We start from the raw sequence: 15603 nt of genomic DNA on the forward strand, positions 1-15603 counted from the left end.
GGAAACACAAATAATGTATTTCCCTCAGTGTGTTCCGGCTTTTGTTTTCTTCCAGTGTCTATTTGGTTGCATGTCTCTGGAGCAGCCTCGGGAGGCATGGCTCATCCTCTAAACTGTGCTGTGCACGTTGTTGTCACCTCCTTGCACACTTGCCTCTTGGTGTCCACAGGACTCCAAGAAACCTTTCTTATGTGTTCATTTTTTTCTTAAATGATGGCCTATATGGTGTTTTAGACTGTAGTCTGTATTACAAAACTGATCTCTCAAAATCAGGCCCAGCCTGCTGGTGTAGCAGTGATTTCTGCAGTCCTTACACAAGCCAGACCACCTTTAGCACAGCCCCATGTCCTCCTAGCACCAGATCTGCCAGTTTAGCCTGCATCAGCACCCTCCCCAGGCACGTCCCACCGGTATTACTGGAACTGACATTAACAAGAGGAGATCTCAGCTGAAGTGACATTCTTTTCTTCATCATTTCTCTGGCTCAGATGACAACTTGAGAGTTTTGTCTCATTTTCAAGTGGATTGATGGTATACAGAGACTGGGTATGGCCTTCAAAACTGGGAGCCCATCAGGCATTAATGTCAAAATAAAATCAGGTTAGAAACTTCATTTATCATTGCTTTACTTTTGTGTTCCCTTTCTTCACAGAAGTACCCTTCTTCTGATAGAAGTGCTTGGCTCCTCAAGCTCATTGTCTCACACTCTGGAAAGGGTAATGAGTAACTGAATAGTAACTGAATATGTAACTGAATAGTAACTACCACTGGGACAAAATACAGTAGCAAGTTTCCCTGCTGAACACCATTCTCTTCAACTGGAATGAACATGTTATCAGAGGGATAAAAGAATATGATTTTAGGACTAAAATCATAGTTGATAGTAAAAGGGAAAAAAAAAAAAAAAAGCAAGGTTAAATTGAAGATTAAGGAAGAGGGATGCTTTCTGACAGCAGATATAGGCTGCTTATGTATGAGGACCTTGTGACTTGTAGAAGTGGAGTTTAGTCTAAATCAGAGGAAAGGAATCCTGTTTCTGTGTTGTGAGTGAGGTGGCCTGTGAGAGATGGCAGGGTTGGTGAAGTCTATTTTACTCGGCATCTGTTTAAATCCAAAATCCTCAGATCCAGGACCAGAACACAGCCATGCCTATCTACTCAGCCCACCCCTCATTCCTGCAAGTCCATCTGGCTCTGCCTTAGCTGGGAAAGTCCTTCATCCACTAGATGCCTCAGAGCTGGCTTTGGGGCCCCTTTCTGCTAGGTGAGAGATTTGGGTGTGAAGCTTCTCTGGTGCAGGAGGAACTCAACCTCCCACATTTGGGACTAATGAAACATGCTTTTAAAATGAAACATGAGGCAGAAATAAATACCTGAAAGAAAGTCTGCCCTCCTCTTTTTGGGAGAGAGCTTTCACCCTACCCATCATGAACCCTTGCTATTTCACACATATCCAGACCTGTCTCTACTATCTCTGCTGGGCTAGCTCAAGGCATCTCTTGCCCTGCAACCACTGAGGTTATTTTGGCTGCCATCCTGCAGCACTCAGTACATGTCTTCACCAGCCTTGGTCTGGAGGCTACGGCAGTGCTTCTTCTGTACTGGAGGGGTAGGCCTCAGTGAAAAATCCATTTGAGTGTATAGAGAGAATTAATGGGATTCAGCTGACTGGAGCTATTCCCTTTATAGTCAGCGACAAGAATGAGTACAACTAATCTATGACCCATTCTCATCCTAACAGAGACATCTAAAATGTCAGACTGAGTTCTAAAAGTGCCAGTTCCACTGCCTGTAAAGGGAGACCAGATTGAACAACTCCGGTACACATACCCAGCTGGCAGACTGATGAAATTAGGTAAAATGAGTCCTGTTCCTAGATACCTGCTAGCCAGCAGAGCATCCTTAAACTTTAGTACCATGAGAGAGGGCATATCCGAGGTGAAGGCAGAGAAACAGTGTTGGGAGCTAGGGGAGGCTGTGGTAAATTTGCTCTTGTAATACATGCAGGATGTGTAACCTCAGGTTAGGCATTTATATGACCTATGCAGTGGCGAAGGGGCAGGAGGAGAGGCAGTGGCCAGGGCAGGAGGAGAGCCCAATACCTAATGGGGATCAACAGCCACAAAATCTGTCTGGTGTCATTAGATGGAAAACCTGGACCACTCCCTTCTCACAGGAACATCCATCAGAGGGAGATACCATGCCCCTGTTATGTAGGATAACAGTGGGTAACGTATTTTCTCTCCCTGAGGAGTCCCAGTCTTCCATGGAAGTGGAATATTTGGCAGAGGGCACTTCTTAGATGCTGCACTGAAATGGTTGTGTTGGCTATAAGATAGTTCAGTGATGAATGAAAAATAATTAGAGCACAGGTCTTGTCCTGCAGCTCCCTGTGCCTCCATATCTCTCAAGAGCCAAAAAGTCCTTCCACCGCACTGCTGATTCATTAGTAATTTTTGGTACCTGCATTTTAATGTTTAGTGAGACATATAAACATTTCTAACAAACCCAGCCCTGGCTACACACTGATCACCATCTAACTCAGCCATGCCTGTCATCTGTGAAGATCTTGAGGGATCTGTGGAGTTTCATATTCTCAATAACCCTCCTGGACATGAGCTCCTCTCCCAACAAAAGAAAGTTCCAGCGAAGTCTCAGTGGGAGATGAATGCATCACAGCTTCCTCCAGCTTGCTTCTCCCCCTGCAGAGTTTTGGGTAATAGTTATTCCTAAAACACATTCAGTTTTGTTCATTTCCAGGAGAGATGATGTATGGATTTGTCTTAATTTGACAATGGCCTATTGTGAAGCCTTGCAAGGCAGGCACTTATCCCTTAACTTTCCTTTTCTGCATGAATTGTGAGCTGTTTCCTTTCTATTTGCCATTTTCTTCTTGGCTTTCAACCAAGACAACACTACATATTTATTTATTTTTTCTTTACAGAGAGTAATTTGTTTTGAATGACTCAAGCTGTATTGACCTGAATACATGTGGCCAGTGAATAGGAGGCTAGTAATAAATAAATAAAGAACACATTTAGGCATAAGGGAACTTGAGAAAGAAAGAGAGTGTCAGTTAAAGACTCATAAATATGATTTTTATGAAATTTCATTTCAGTGTTATTTGGCATCCTTAAAGGCCGCAGATCAGCAACAAGATTAAAGCTAGCCTGGAAAACCATGGGAGCCACCATGCTGGAACACAGCCTTTTGTTCCACCTAAGTTTGATCATGCCCCTGCTAAATGCTTCAAATGAAATTACATGATGCCCCTTGGTAGACCAGGGCAGGATAACCCAACCCACCAAAAAAGCTTATTGTTTTCTCTAAGACTTGGAGATCAGCTTCAGCCCTGAAACACAAGTAACTGCACCCCTTCCACAAACCAGTTAGGCCAATGACAGCCCTTTATTGGAAAAACAAATCAAAGCAAATCAAAACGCAACACATGCACCCTGTTTATTTGTTTTAACTATTGAAACACTTATGGGACAATAACACAGGTGCTTAACTAGACTAGGAAACACCTGGGTGTGGCCAAGGGATGGAGAGAAATGAATTAAATCACTTAGTAGTTTCTGTTTGTTTGTTTTTCCTCAGGCTTTGCTTGGTTCATTCAGGTCATCCTTGTTGATTGTGATTAATCAGTTTTGAATCTGTTATATTTTTGCAAATTCATACAAGTAGGACCAACTTAAGCAAACTAAATATTTGTCCAGACAGTCAGACTTCTGCAAAAGCAGAAAATGACCATGGCTCCGTTGCTTATTTTTTCTGAATCAGGTCTCTCAGCAAACTGGCTGGCTCTTATCCCTCGTGCAGAATATGTGCTGTAGTACTTTTAGAATGCCCTCCAGCTCCCACTAATCCTGTCTCTTCTGTGGTAGCAACAACACATGATGGCTCTTCAACATCTCCCAGATGTTTCATTTAACTCCATAAGCCTGGACTTCCTGGGTCCCCTGGGTCCTGTCCCTACGCAGGCGAGAATTGGTCCTCTTATGTCTCCATGCCTGCAAACTGGATCTGGCAAGTTTAATTGAGCAGTGCAGATGTGATCTATTGAATGAAGTCCAGAGGCTGAAGTGATCCAGGCACACCAGAACAATGCTGTTGAAGGGTTCCAGCAGCCAGGTGGCATCTTGCTTGTCTTCAAGTGGAACTCAAGGAGCTGTCTGAGAGCAGAAATATAAACAAAACTCATGTCACCATGGCCAAGGTCTGCCACAATGTTAGAATGAAGTCCTGAGGTTTGCATGAGAGGGTGGTGGGGCACTTTAGGGGAGGGAAAAGCTTCAGTGGGTCAATTCCTCTCTTCTTTACATTTTTGCCTTCCCAACATTCAAATTGCAGTTCAGGTCTCAGAAGAGAGATTTTCCCTAGATGATTTATGGGAGGAAAAAGTTCTGAAAGTAATAAGCGCTGATTCTTCCCTTACACCTTATCAAGAGGATGGCATTGCAATTTTTGGAACTATTCACATGGACTACCCTGGAAGCTGAATTGCCTTGGGCCTCCTATGTAGCTGATAGTGAAAGGTGCTCAAAATGACTTTCCAGAGGATCCTAAATTAGAATTACCCTGGAGGGCCTCTTGTCTCTTTCCATTGAGCACAATTAAATAGACTCTTAATTTTGGCCTTCTGAATTCCACCTAAATTAGATGTCTGAAGACAGCCATCTCAGGCTGTATGCGTGGCTTGCTGAATTGCATTGACACCCAGCTGTCACAACTAAGTTTGTTAATCAACACTGGTCATGCACGCAAAGCTGCCAAGGGAGGGAAGGAGGTAACTATATGCCAGAATATTCTAAATCTGTTGCCAAAGGCATCTGCTCACATTTAAAGTATAAATCAGACACATATTATCATAGAATCATAGAGTCATAGAATAGTTTGGCTTGGAAGGGACCTTAATGATCATCTAATTCCAGCCCCCTGATATGGGCAGGGACACCTCCCACCAGCCCAGGTTGCCCAAAGCCCCATCCAGCCTGGCCTTGAGCACCTCCGGGGATGGGGCATCCACAGCTTCTCTGGGCAGCCTGTGCCAGGGCCTTGCCACCCACAGACTAAAGAATGTCTTCCTAATATCTGATGTAAATCTTCCCTCTTTCAGTTTAAAGCCATTGCTCCTTGTCCTATATTAGATGTGAAAATGTCATGTTGAGGCAGGTTGGTCCTGCTCTTAGTTCATGAACCAATACTGAAGAAAATAAAGAAGGAAAACCTTTGCAGGTAAAGAAAACAATTACTTTACAAAAATAAGTTTTTAGTTATTCAACTGTGTGACTGAAGATAACTAGTCCTACTGACACTGTGATCTTTATTGATAACTCAGTATGTTAATTAAAAACAAGAAATCCTGGGTTAGAAATGAATACAGTTCACAGAAATTGGTAGTCTGAAGTGAAGATTCTCATGGTCATTTTATTTTCTTTTTCATGCTTTTCTTTCCTGTCAGTAGGACAGGAAAGCTGAGAGCAATGCTAACAGATTTTTATTGGTTTGAGGTTCTTTTTTGCTGGCAGGAACATATCACTTCTGTATCTCCATTCAGCATGTCCTTGCCTAGCACCTGGCTCATGTGTTTTGGGAACAGATTAGAGTCAAGTTTTTCAGCTGATTTGGTGGTCTGTTCCCCTTCCTGTAACCCAAACATTTCTTGGCTTACTCTGAGATCTCTTCTTATTTACAGCTTTGTTTCAACAGCTAAACTGCATCGGTCCCTATACAAAAATGTCTTTTCTCCAGATTGTGTCTTTGCCAGTGAGGAATAAAGTTGTCTACTGCAGTAGTGCCCACTAACCTAGGGCCATTCTTAGAGAGCCAGAGCTGCTGGCCTTCAGGCAGTTCTGCTTGTACAACTGAAGCACTGCAAAGGACAAGAATTGTTTGTGCATGTGGCCCTGAAAATACATGCACTGATGCCTCAGGTAAGTGGCAGGTGGTAGCTAAGGCTTCTGCAAGTCCAAGTTAGCTGATATGAGAATAAGCAGCTCTTGAGTCCAGAAGGTCAAAACAGAAAATCACAGCTTGGAAGCTGGTATGGAATCAGAATATGGACTGAGAAACTGTTAGATAAAGAAAATCTTTGTCTTTGTGTCCTTGCCAGTGTGTGGTAAACCATAAGAAGGAACTTGAAATGTCGACAAGCTGCTTAACGTAGTTGCCTCCAATGCAGCAGCACTCTCAGTGTGCTGGTCCCTGGGTGATGGGGCTGGTAGAGATAACTCTTCTACATCTTCAGGGCAGCTCTCTGCCACTGTTCAGGAATGCTGCAGCTAACATGCTAATTCATCAGAAACAAAACAGGGGATCAATAAAATATCTCTCCCATTGTTACATTGATAATTTCACAGTCCTCCTTCATCCTTCAGTATTCCCTAAATCTGCTTTTTATTCTCTTCAAGGGGGTAGTAATTTTGGTAGCTATTGTTCTTCAAACTAGACTGACATAAATTGGCAAGTGTAATACCAGCCTTTTCTTCATGCGTTGGATGCATATTCACATAGTAGGACTGTTTTGTTGCATTTTGTTGCCTAGTAAGTGTTGGGATTTTCTTTTGTTTTTATTTCAGTGTGTGGTATCACCTTAATATAAACATCATCTTTAAATCACTGATCGTTCCCTAACCACAACTGCAGCTAGAAAGGACTTTGACTAACGCCTCTCACACCATCCCTGCTAACAGCTGTCCAGAGAAATAATCCATTCCACAGAAACAGTCTAACAGTGCCAGCCCCACTCCCACTCCACTGAGATATCCTAAACTTCTATGTATTTAATGGCATCCAGCGCCCCTTATCCATTCTGTTTTCATGCCAACATCACTACAGCAATATATACATTTTGTATGGCACTTAAGAAACTGTTCTTGGTTGCAGGAAGATTCAAGAAGGGCAGGCACTTCTGACTGTTTTTCTCAGTGCTGTGCCATGTACTTTCTGCAGTGCTGTGATGCTCTTTCCTTTCTGTGTGACCTCATGTCAAATATATTTTGGGGCATTAATTTTCTGTAGTTTAATTATCATAGATGGGCAACTGCTTCTCTTTTCTGCAAGGACTGGGCTGAGTGACCTGACAGGGCAGTTTGTCAGTTCTGAGGAACTGATTCCCAGACATTTCCTTCCCCATCAGTCATCAGCTGCCTGCTGCCCTCAGACCTGTTAATTACACAGGCAGCTGAGATAGGACTTGCTAATGAAGGACCATGGAGTCCTTGCTCTTATTCCTGGCTGCTGAGACTGAGTCCATCTCTCCTAAGCTCAGCTGCCACAAAGTTAGAAATTCAGCTCAAAACAGCCATCGCTCTTTCTGCCTCTGTGGCCAACAGGGAGAGAGGGAGAGAAATTGATCTCCCCAGAGTGATTCACTCCATCCTAAATAGGATATCTAAAATAGGCACGTATGAAGCCAGTAATTCCAGAAGATGATTTATCTTTGGTCTTAGTAGTGTATATCTTTATTTTTTTGCCTGCTAAAACCAGCTCCCATGAATCTGTCCTAAATGTGGGCCATTCTTACCTAGGGGAATGTGTGCCATGCGTGTCTTCTTTCTCCCTTAAATTTTTGCTCTGGATTAAGGTTCACTGTTAATGTTTACCAAAGAGGGGGCAGAGAGGGTAATCAAACTTGAAAGATTCCTATAGATCTGTGTCTGCTTTTTGCTGCTTAGATGACAGGGAGGTGAGCCTTACACTGAGATAAGAAAAATAAAGAAAATAGACACGAACCACTCCAGACCTCGTGCCTCGCCCCCCCCCCCCCCCCCCCCCCCCCCGCCAGTCACATAACTTTGTGAAGAAGCAATGAAAGCTAATGCTTTGTTAACTTTTATGTCGTATTTAACCTTTGGTAGTTAACCTTCTATATAAAAATGCTTATATTTTAATATTATATGGTTATGAACAGCTATCTAATAGTGCAGGCATGCTGCTTAGCACATGGTGGCTACATGCTCATCCTCATTATATATAGCAAGAGCATCTCACCTCTTAAGCCTGGAAGACCTGCAGTAAAGGCATGGAAGCAGAAAAGCCACACAACTAGGGTAACAGAGTGTTTTACTGCACTTTTCACTGGCACAAACACTTCTGAGAATAACAGCACGAATCCACCATCTGAGCCAATCTTTAGAAGTAAGTCCTGAGCAAAGCCCTTCACAGGACTGTTAAGATTATAGAGATCTATAGCTTTGTTTTGTTTGAAATTAAGTGGAGGTGGGCAAGAAGGTGTTGGTGAGTGGAAGCAGCAAGAACCTTGTGAAATTGTCCCAAAGTATCATAGAATCATTTAGGTTGGAAAAGACTTCCAAGATTATCAAGTCAACTGTTAACCTAGCACTGCCAAGTCTACCACTAAACCATGTCCCTAAGCACCACATCTACACAACTTCTGAATACCTCCAGGGGTGATGATTCAGCTACTTCCCTGGGCAGCCTGTTCCAATGTCTCACAACTATTTCAGTGAAATATTTTCCTAACATCCAACCCAAACCTCCCCTGGTACAAGTTGAGGCCATTTCCTCTTTTCCAATCGCTTATTGCTTGGGAGAAGAGACCAACCCCCACCTTGCTACAACCTTCTTTGAGGTAGTTGTAGAGAGCGTTAAGGTCTCCACTTAGATTCCCTTTCTGCAGACTAAGTAACCCCAGTTCCCGCAGCCGCTTCTCGTAAGGTCTGTTCTCTAGAGCCTTCATCAACTTCATTGCCCTTCTTTGAACATGCTCCAGCCCCTCAAAGACCTTCTTTTAGTGAGGGGCCCAAAAGTGAACACAGTATCTGAGGTGCGGCCTCACCAGAGCTGAGTACAGAGGCACAATCACTTCCCTAGTCCTGCTGGCCACACTATTTCTGATACAAGCCAGGATGCTGTTGGCCTTCTTGGCCACCTGAGCACACTGCTGGCTCATATTAACTGGCTATTGACCAATACCCCCAGGTCCCCTTCTGGCAGGCAGCTTTCCAGCCACTCTTCCCCCTGCAGCATTGTATGGGGTTGTGCCCCAAGTGCAGGACCAGGTACTTAGCCTTGTTGATCCTCATACAGTTGGCCTCAGCCTATTCAGATCCCTCTGTAGAGCCCTCCTGCCATTGAGCAGATCAACACTCCTGCCCAACATGGTGTCATCTGCAAACTTACTGCTGGTGCACTCAATCCCCTTGTCCAGATCGTTAAAAAGATATTGAAGAGAAGTGGCCCCTATACTGAGCCCTGGGGGCCACCACTTGTGACCAGCCTGCAACTGGATTTAACTCCATTCACCACAGTTCTTTGGGCCTGGCCACCCATAAGTAAAGGACTGTTTGGAAAAATGATAATATTGCAGACATTTTTGGCCTGTCACTTTCCAAGGCATAGGTGCCTAATTCAACAGCAGTGCTCGAGTTTTGCCAAGCCCCAGCATCCACTGTCTGTGCCAACACTCCCTCTGAAGAGACAGGCAGAGAGGAAAGCCTCCATGCCCACCTTCACCATCTCCACCCCTGCCCCTGGCCAGGCTACAGCCAGCTCTGGTTTTGGGAAGCACTGCCCCTGCTCTCTTCCTACTGAACTCCCTGGAGCTGCCTCATGTGGCTGTAGAGGTGTTGGCCTACGGCCTGCTCTCTGCTGCTTATGCCTGAGCTACCAGTGCCTGGCCTCATTTGTGCCCTGCTCAAAAAAAGGCTAATGTTAGGTGGTATCTGGAGAGTAGAGGCTTACTAACTTGTCCTTTTCATAGTCCAATCTGTTTAATATTACAGTCCAACAACTAAAAATCTAAGGCTACAGCTTTCCCAGTGAATGAAGCAGAGGCAGGAACACTGAAAGGTCCCCATGCCAGGGACCACCGCTGGCATTGCTTTGGGGAGGCCAAGCAGAGCCTTCCTGCCAGCCACTTGGAGTGTGGCCAGCCCTGAAATTGGGCTTTTTTTTTTTTTTTTTTTTTTGTCATTTATCCGAGAGACACAGACACATGTGCTTTGTACAGCCCCAGCACCTTTCACATCCTGGTGACACCAAAGCCTGAGCCCGGCCTTGCAGCCTCAGACAGCTTATGGTCATAACAGTGAGAAAAGAAACAAAGCACTGCACACAAGCTCTGTAAAGAAAATGTTTTATTTAAAGTGTTAAATACCATCACCAGAATGAGTTTGATTTACATTAGTTGGTGTTCATTACAGGCCTAATCTGCCTTTTTTTTTTTTTTTTTTTCCCCCAACTGTATTCCTTTTAACTTTTTAAAAGATAGTATGTACAAGACAGCAGTGATCACTGGAATAGTGCTATTTACATGACTAAACCATAAGTAGAGTTGCAGACGTGTGAAAATTAAAAAAAATACATTAATTTTTTTTTAAATAAATACTGCATAATGACAAGTATGTACAAACCTTCCATGCGTCATGTCCTTGATTTTAAAACTTGAAATAATTTATATAGGACAATGCATACAGCAATGTGTGAGCATGTCTCACAGTATCAGGAAAATGGTTATGTAATTTTTCTTTAATCCTAGGGAATATTGTAGACTGCATGTTGGTAATATTTATTTGCTGCTGGTAGACAGGTGTCTAAATTATTTCAATAAATATAATTTTACCAGTCTGTCCATTAACTTAATAATCCATTATATAAACTCTGAAGACAAGACACAATCTTGATTTATATGATATTGCACAAAGTAAAAGGCATTTTAAGTGATACTATTATTACTTTTGCCCTCTAATGAGGCATGTACAATTTCATAACGGGAAACATTAATAGATTTTCAAATAAAATCAGAATAATTCTGTGTGGCCTGAAAGGTATATGTAATGTGTATTTCAAAAATTATTGCAAGGTTTCAATATTAAACCTTAAGTAGGTAATAAAGGCATACAAAGACCCAGAAAAAAAGGGACATTTTCTTATTAAATGTTAGCCAGTTACATTCCCTTTAAATAATGCAATTTAATGAGAAGCTTGAACTTGCAGCACCACCCAACGGTAGTTACTGTTTGCTACAAAAAACAGGTTTTTGAAGATCTGTTGACTGCAGTGAGGGTTCTGGTAATGGTGTCAAATAACTGCCAGAGTGGTAGCAATAAGCTTTAAGGCTACATTATGAACCGAAGATTGACATTTTTCAGACTGATATTACCTAATTATGTCTTTGCCAACACAAATGTAGTTTATGAAAATTGAACTTTACAGCAGAACTGTAAGAATTAGTAATCTTTGTTGCTTTTATAAACTCAAGAATGTAGCAATTTGGTTTAGTGCAAATAAAACTGTTTAAATTTACCTCCTAAAAATCAACCATTTACTTTGTTTTTCCTCTTTCCAAAACCTTCAAGAAATGATAGTTCAACCTTTGAATGAATGATGCTGGTGCTGAAAACAAATTTACTGAAGACATCTTGCAATGGCCACATGATTCCAGTATTTTGCTGTAGAATTCAATTTGAAGGTGAGAAAAAAATGAAAATAAGTTACCATGCACTGTACAATAAATTGCAAAAAGTTCAAATATCGTTTTTGTTTTTATCAAATACATGCTGAATTACATTAATGTACTCCCAAGCCATGTTGCAAAATCCTTTTCAACATGCTTGAAAAAAAGTTCTTAAACAATATTTTTCTCAAATAATTCAGAAATGCAGAACAATCTGCAATCCTGAACCAAATGTGGGGCATAAGAGAGTAATAAGTCAAAAGGTAGCCATTTTAGATTATGATGATCATCCTGGGAGGTGGAGGGGAAAAAGAGCAAAAGGAAGAAGAGAGACTGGGAGGAGAGATAGAGAAAGGAGGAGGTAAAAGATGTGTACAATTTGCACATTATGTTGAACTTTACAAGGCTTGTACCTTTTACATTTAAATAAATTTAATATATTACACTTATTTCTTGTCACATAAACAGAATTTTAAATATTTGCTAGAAATTATTTTTTTTATTTTTAATATACGTCTGCAAAAATACAGACCATGACTGGTTTAAAGAATGATAAACGTGGTGTGTCTTTGTATCACCCTGTTGCATTCTCTTCCCTTTAAAACCATGCACTAGTGAAATTTATTTTTAAAAATAATATAAACTGTTGAAAATGGCTGATTTATTCTTTTGTTTTTTTTGCAAGTTGCAGCCCCAAGAAAATAATTTAAGTGTTCAGCTAAATCTGTGTCCATGCAAAAAAGTTTCTTTAATTTCATACAGTACAGTATATCCACAGAATTTATTTTTCAGAGAGTCCATCACATCTGGGGTTTCACTGTATCTATAGCTGGAGGTATGAAGCCCACCACTTGAAGTCTTGAACCTTTCCAGTATGAAGAGTTTTCAGATCTCAAGTAACTGTTTCAAATGACAGTTGACTTTTCCAGCATCCTTACATTCTTCTTTTCTTCCAATGTCTGCAAATCCACTGACTTGTAACATGGCTTCATGGGAGGTTAACTCCATTTCTGTGGCATAACCAAGCTTTAGGGAGGGAGGGCAGATAAATAAAGAAACAGGAGCAACAAAATAGATATGCCATTGAAAAGGACTTTTGTTGCATGAAACAGATTGATTCTTTTAGTTTAGTCCATGGCTTCAGATTGGACCAAAACTGAGTGTCCCTGAACTCCAAACCTATCAGTTCTTCATGACTTCAGTCCTTCACCTGAGGGCCTTCTGTAGGGCACAATGTGTGCAACTTCCTTGAGAACACAGGATCGCGTTGTAGCCCTAGAAACAGGCTCAGAAGACACAACATTAAGCATGCAGTGTTACCAGGGTTTGCGACCTGTAATTTTATTTTTTTTGTAACGCTGGTTGCTATGACAACAGTTTCACAGACGCTATGAGCGAGCATACGAAGGTCCTGTTGAACTTTCAAGAGATGATTGGGAAGCTCTTCTGGTGAGAGGAGCTAAAGTTGGGTCTACTAGGGAAGAAGGAGGGAAGAGTTTGAACCACCCAATCACCATGTTGGACAGGTCCAGTTCGTCTAAAAGTATCTGTGCCACTCCCATAAAGGATTTGTGATCCATACGTCCATAGTCTCCCCAAACAATTATCTGTTAGCAAAAGAAACACAAGAAAATAGAAAAAAAAATCAGCAACAATAACAAGAGCTTCAGTCTGATTCTTCAAATGCCTCAACTTAATTCTATGTAGTAAAGAATTAAATATTCCACTGCTGATATATTTCACTGTATATTACTGATATAGTTCAGCTTATATTACCGCAACGCAGAGGCACTAATGAGCTGGGCAGTAACTGAGCAGTTATCTATTATACTAAGAAAGCTGAGTGAGATAAGGAGCACATGTAGTACAGACAAAATAATCTACAACTGACTTTTGCCTAGCACTTTCTACTTGGTTGTCATCAATAGGTGTGTTACTGTGGTATTTCGGTACTCAACAAGTCTTTGAAACGGTAGAACTTGCCAAATTACGCATGAAAGATTTTTGAAAATCATTCAGTGGGAACTGAATAGGTGGCATGCTCAGATTCAGAAGAGTATTGATGCAAATTACCTGTAAAACTTTTCCTTGGGGACTTTCTTCAAATGATAAAAGTTGCTGATAAAGCGGTTCCAGCGTTTTTCTTGCTACCTTTGTTTTCTTTTTGGCTATGCAGACTCCATTTTCTAATAGATACACCTTTACATATGGTGCTGAGAAGGGAAGAAAAATAAATCTAAATTTTTGCATAAAAGATAATATGTTCTATCACCATATGCTAAAATCTGCCTTTTACCAGATACATAACATATATAATAAGTCTCCACAAGCAGTATTAACATTTATTAACATGAGAAACATCCATGAGTTTTCTTTACACCCCCTCCCCCCCCCCCCAAAAAATAATATCCAGATTTTGACCTTGAAAAATCAGGTATTCCTATCTATAGCATCACTTTACTGTACAGTATGCAAAATAGGCTTGTTAAGTAAATGAATGACTTGCATTGACTTTGGTGAGATCTGGATCAATGCTCCAAATTGTTAGTAGTTTAAAATAATCTACTAGGTGAAAATTAGTGAAGAAATGACTCTGACACAATTTCTATTTTGGTAGAAGAGCTTGCTAAAAGTATTAATATATCGTCCTTTCCACAGAATGTTATAGGACATCAGATTATAAAAAAAGGACTAAGTTATCTACTAGTCTACTTTGCAGAGTAGATACTTATTCCACACCTCTTGTTGATTCCCTCTTCACTTCCCTCAAAGTTCACATTGCTAAGATTTTTCTGCCTTACCTGGCAGTGTCTTTGAACCTGGTTTTACAACAAGGCCACGGGCTCGGATAATTTCTACTTCCAATTGTCCTTTTTTGTCCATCATTCCCACCTGGATATCTCCTAGAAAACACACACACACACACACACAATATTCAATGACTTGTATCTTCTATGATATCTATCTTCTAAGTATGATCCAGATGTGAACACTTTTAGATAATTTAATACCTATTCTCTTCACTACTATTTACATTAGTAAACAGTAAAAAAAAAAAAACTTTAATAACTCCTCATCTCCCTTTTCCTGTGCCTCTATTACTTCAAATTAAATTCTATATATCTGTCTCAAGAATTTTAGAGAAATAAAGGCAGCAAGGGAATTAGTACAAACCTGCTCTATGAAATTGCTTGGAATCTCTTCACCCTGCCTCTAGTTTAAGAAAAGGTATGAAAAAATACTTCTGCATGTAAAAAATCTGTAAGAACAATAATAAATACTTTGCACCTAAATTCCCATTTTTATTCAATACTAGCCAAGTACTTCAGAGAAAAAATAGGTCTCAGCCACATTTCAAAGATGGAAAACTGACGAAGAACAGATTAAAGACTGAATTTTTCAAACCACCTTTTTACTTTTGAATATCCTAATGAGTATCCAAAATTATTTTCAGCTAGGGCTCAAGTTATAATGCTGGTCCTAACTGACTTGTTCAAAACCACATGGGAAATCCTTATTTAAAGAACTGGAACCTAGATAATTTCTGTGTTCTAATTACCAGACCCAGTAGTTTATTTTATATCTATAGGGCAAAAATGCTTACCCATTGATGGTGTTGCCAAAGTCTGTCGTCCTACGAGCTGGGCAGGACCAAGACCATCCAGAAAATCACTGAACTGGCTATCTGCAGCCAACCTCACACCAGGGAAAATCAAACTGAAAAAGAATGTTGGAAATAATTAAATAAGTAAAATCAGCAAATACTCTTGATCTTGCCTTTTGCTTTGTTTTCTAGATGTTTTGCCTTTATCAGTTATAATTCTGGTAATACTGCTTACAGGGAACTTATTTACACTGACAAGACTACAAAATAATTACTGTAATTTTCAAAACTTCCTGGTGTTCAACACGTAGTAATTCAGCCTCCAGCATATAATCACTCGAGCAGGTGAAGAAAGTGCTAATCCTCACTGGTTCGAACTTCCACAGTGTTATTATTCCGTCATGCTCTCTTTTCCCAATATATCAAAGGCCTCTTAATTACTGTAGTATTAATAGGAGATCAGTTCAATAAGGTATTAATACATGCCCTTACCAGTACTTTAGTTACATGAAGGTAAAATTTCTCATGCTTCTCAGTCAACGTCAACTCAATGGCTGAATGTCAAAAGTATCCAGTGA

The 15603-nt window shown here is 40.8% G+C and overlaps 1 protein-coding gene across 27 annotated transcripts in view; it reads right to left on the reverse strand.

Moving 5' to 3' along the window:
* Nucleotides 1-10085: 10085 nt before the first annotated feature.
* The window catches only part of LOC139998612 (regulating synaptic membrane exocytosis protein 2-like), a 172732-nt gene continuing 167214 nt past the window's right edge, over nt 10086-15603 (reverse strand). For all 27 annotated transcript variants that reach the window (XM_072030560.1, XM_072030559.1, XM_072030558.1 and 24 more), the window contains 4 exons: nt 15026-15138; nt 14223-14324; nt 13495-13634; nt 10086-13028 (listed from right to left, as the gene is read on the reverse strand). In XM_072030560.1, the coding sequence (XP_071886661.1) occupies nt 12810-13028; nt 13495-13634; nt 14223-14324; nt 15026-15138 (574 nt within the window). In that variant the 3' untranslated portion in view covers nt 10086-12809. The remainder of the gene's footprint in view (nt 13029-13494; nt 13635-14222; nt 14325-15025; nt 15139-15603) is intronic.

This window comes from Anas platyrhynchos, chromosome W (assembly GCF_047663525.1).
Source record: "Anas platyrhynchos isolate ZD024472 breed Pekin duck chromosome W, IASCAAS_PekinDuck_T2T, whole genome shotgun sequence".
Taxonomy (NCBI): domain Eukaryota; kingdom Metazoa; phylum Chordata; class Aves; order Anseriformes; family Anatidae; genus Anas; species Anas platyrhynchos.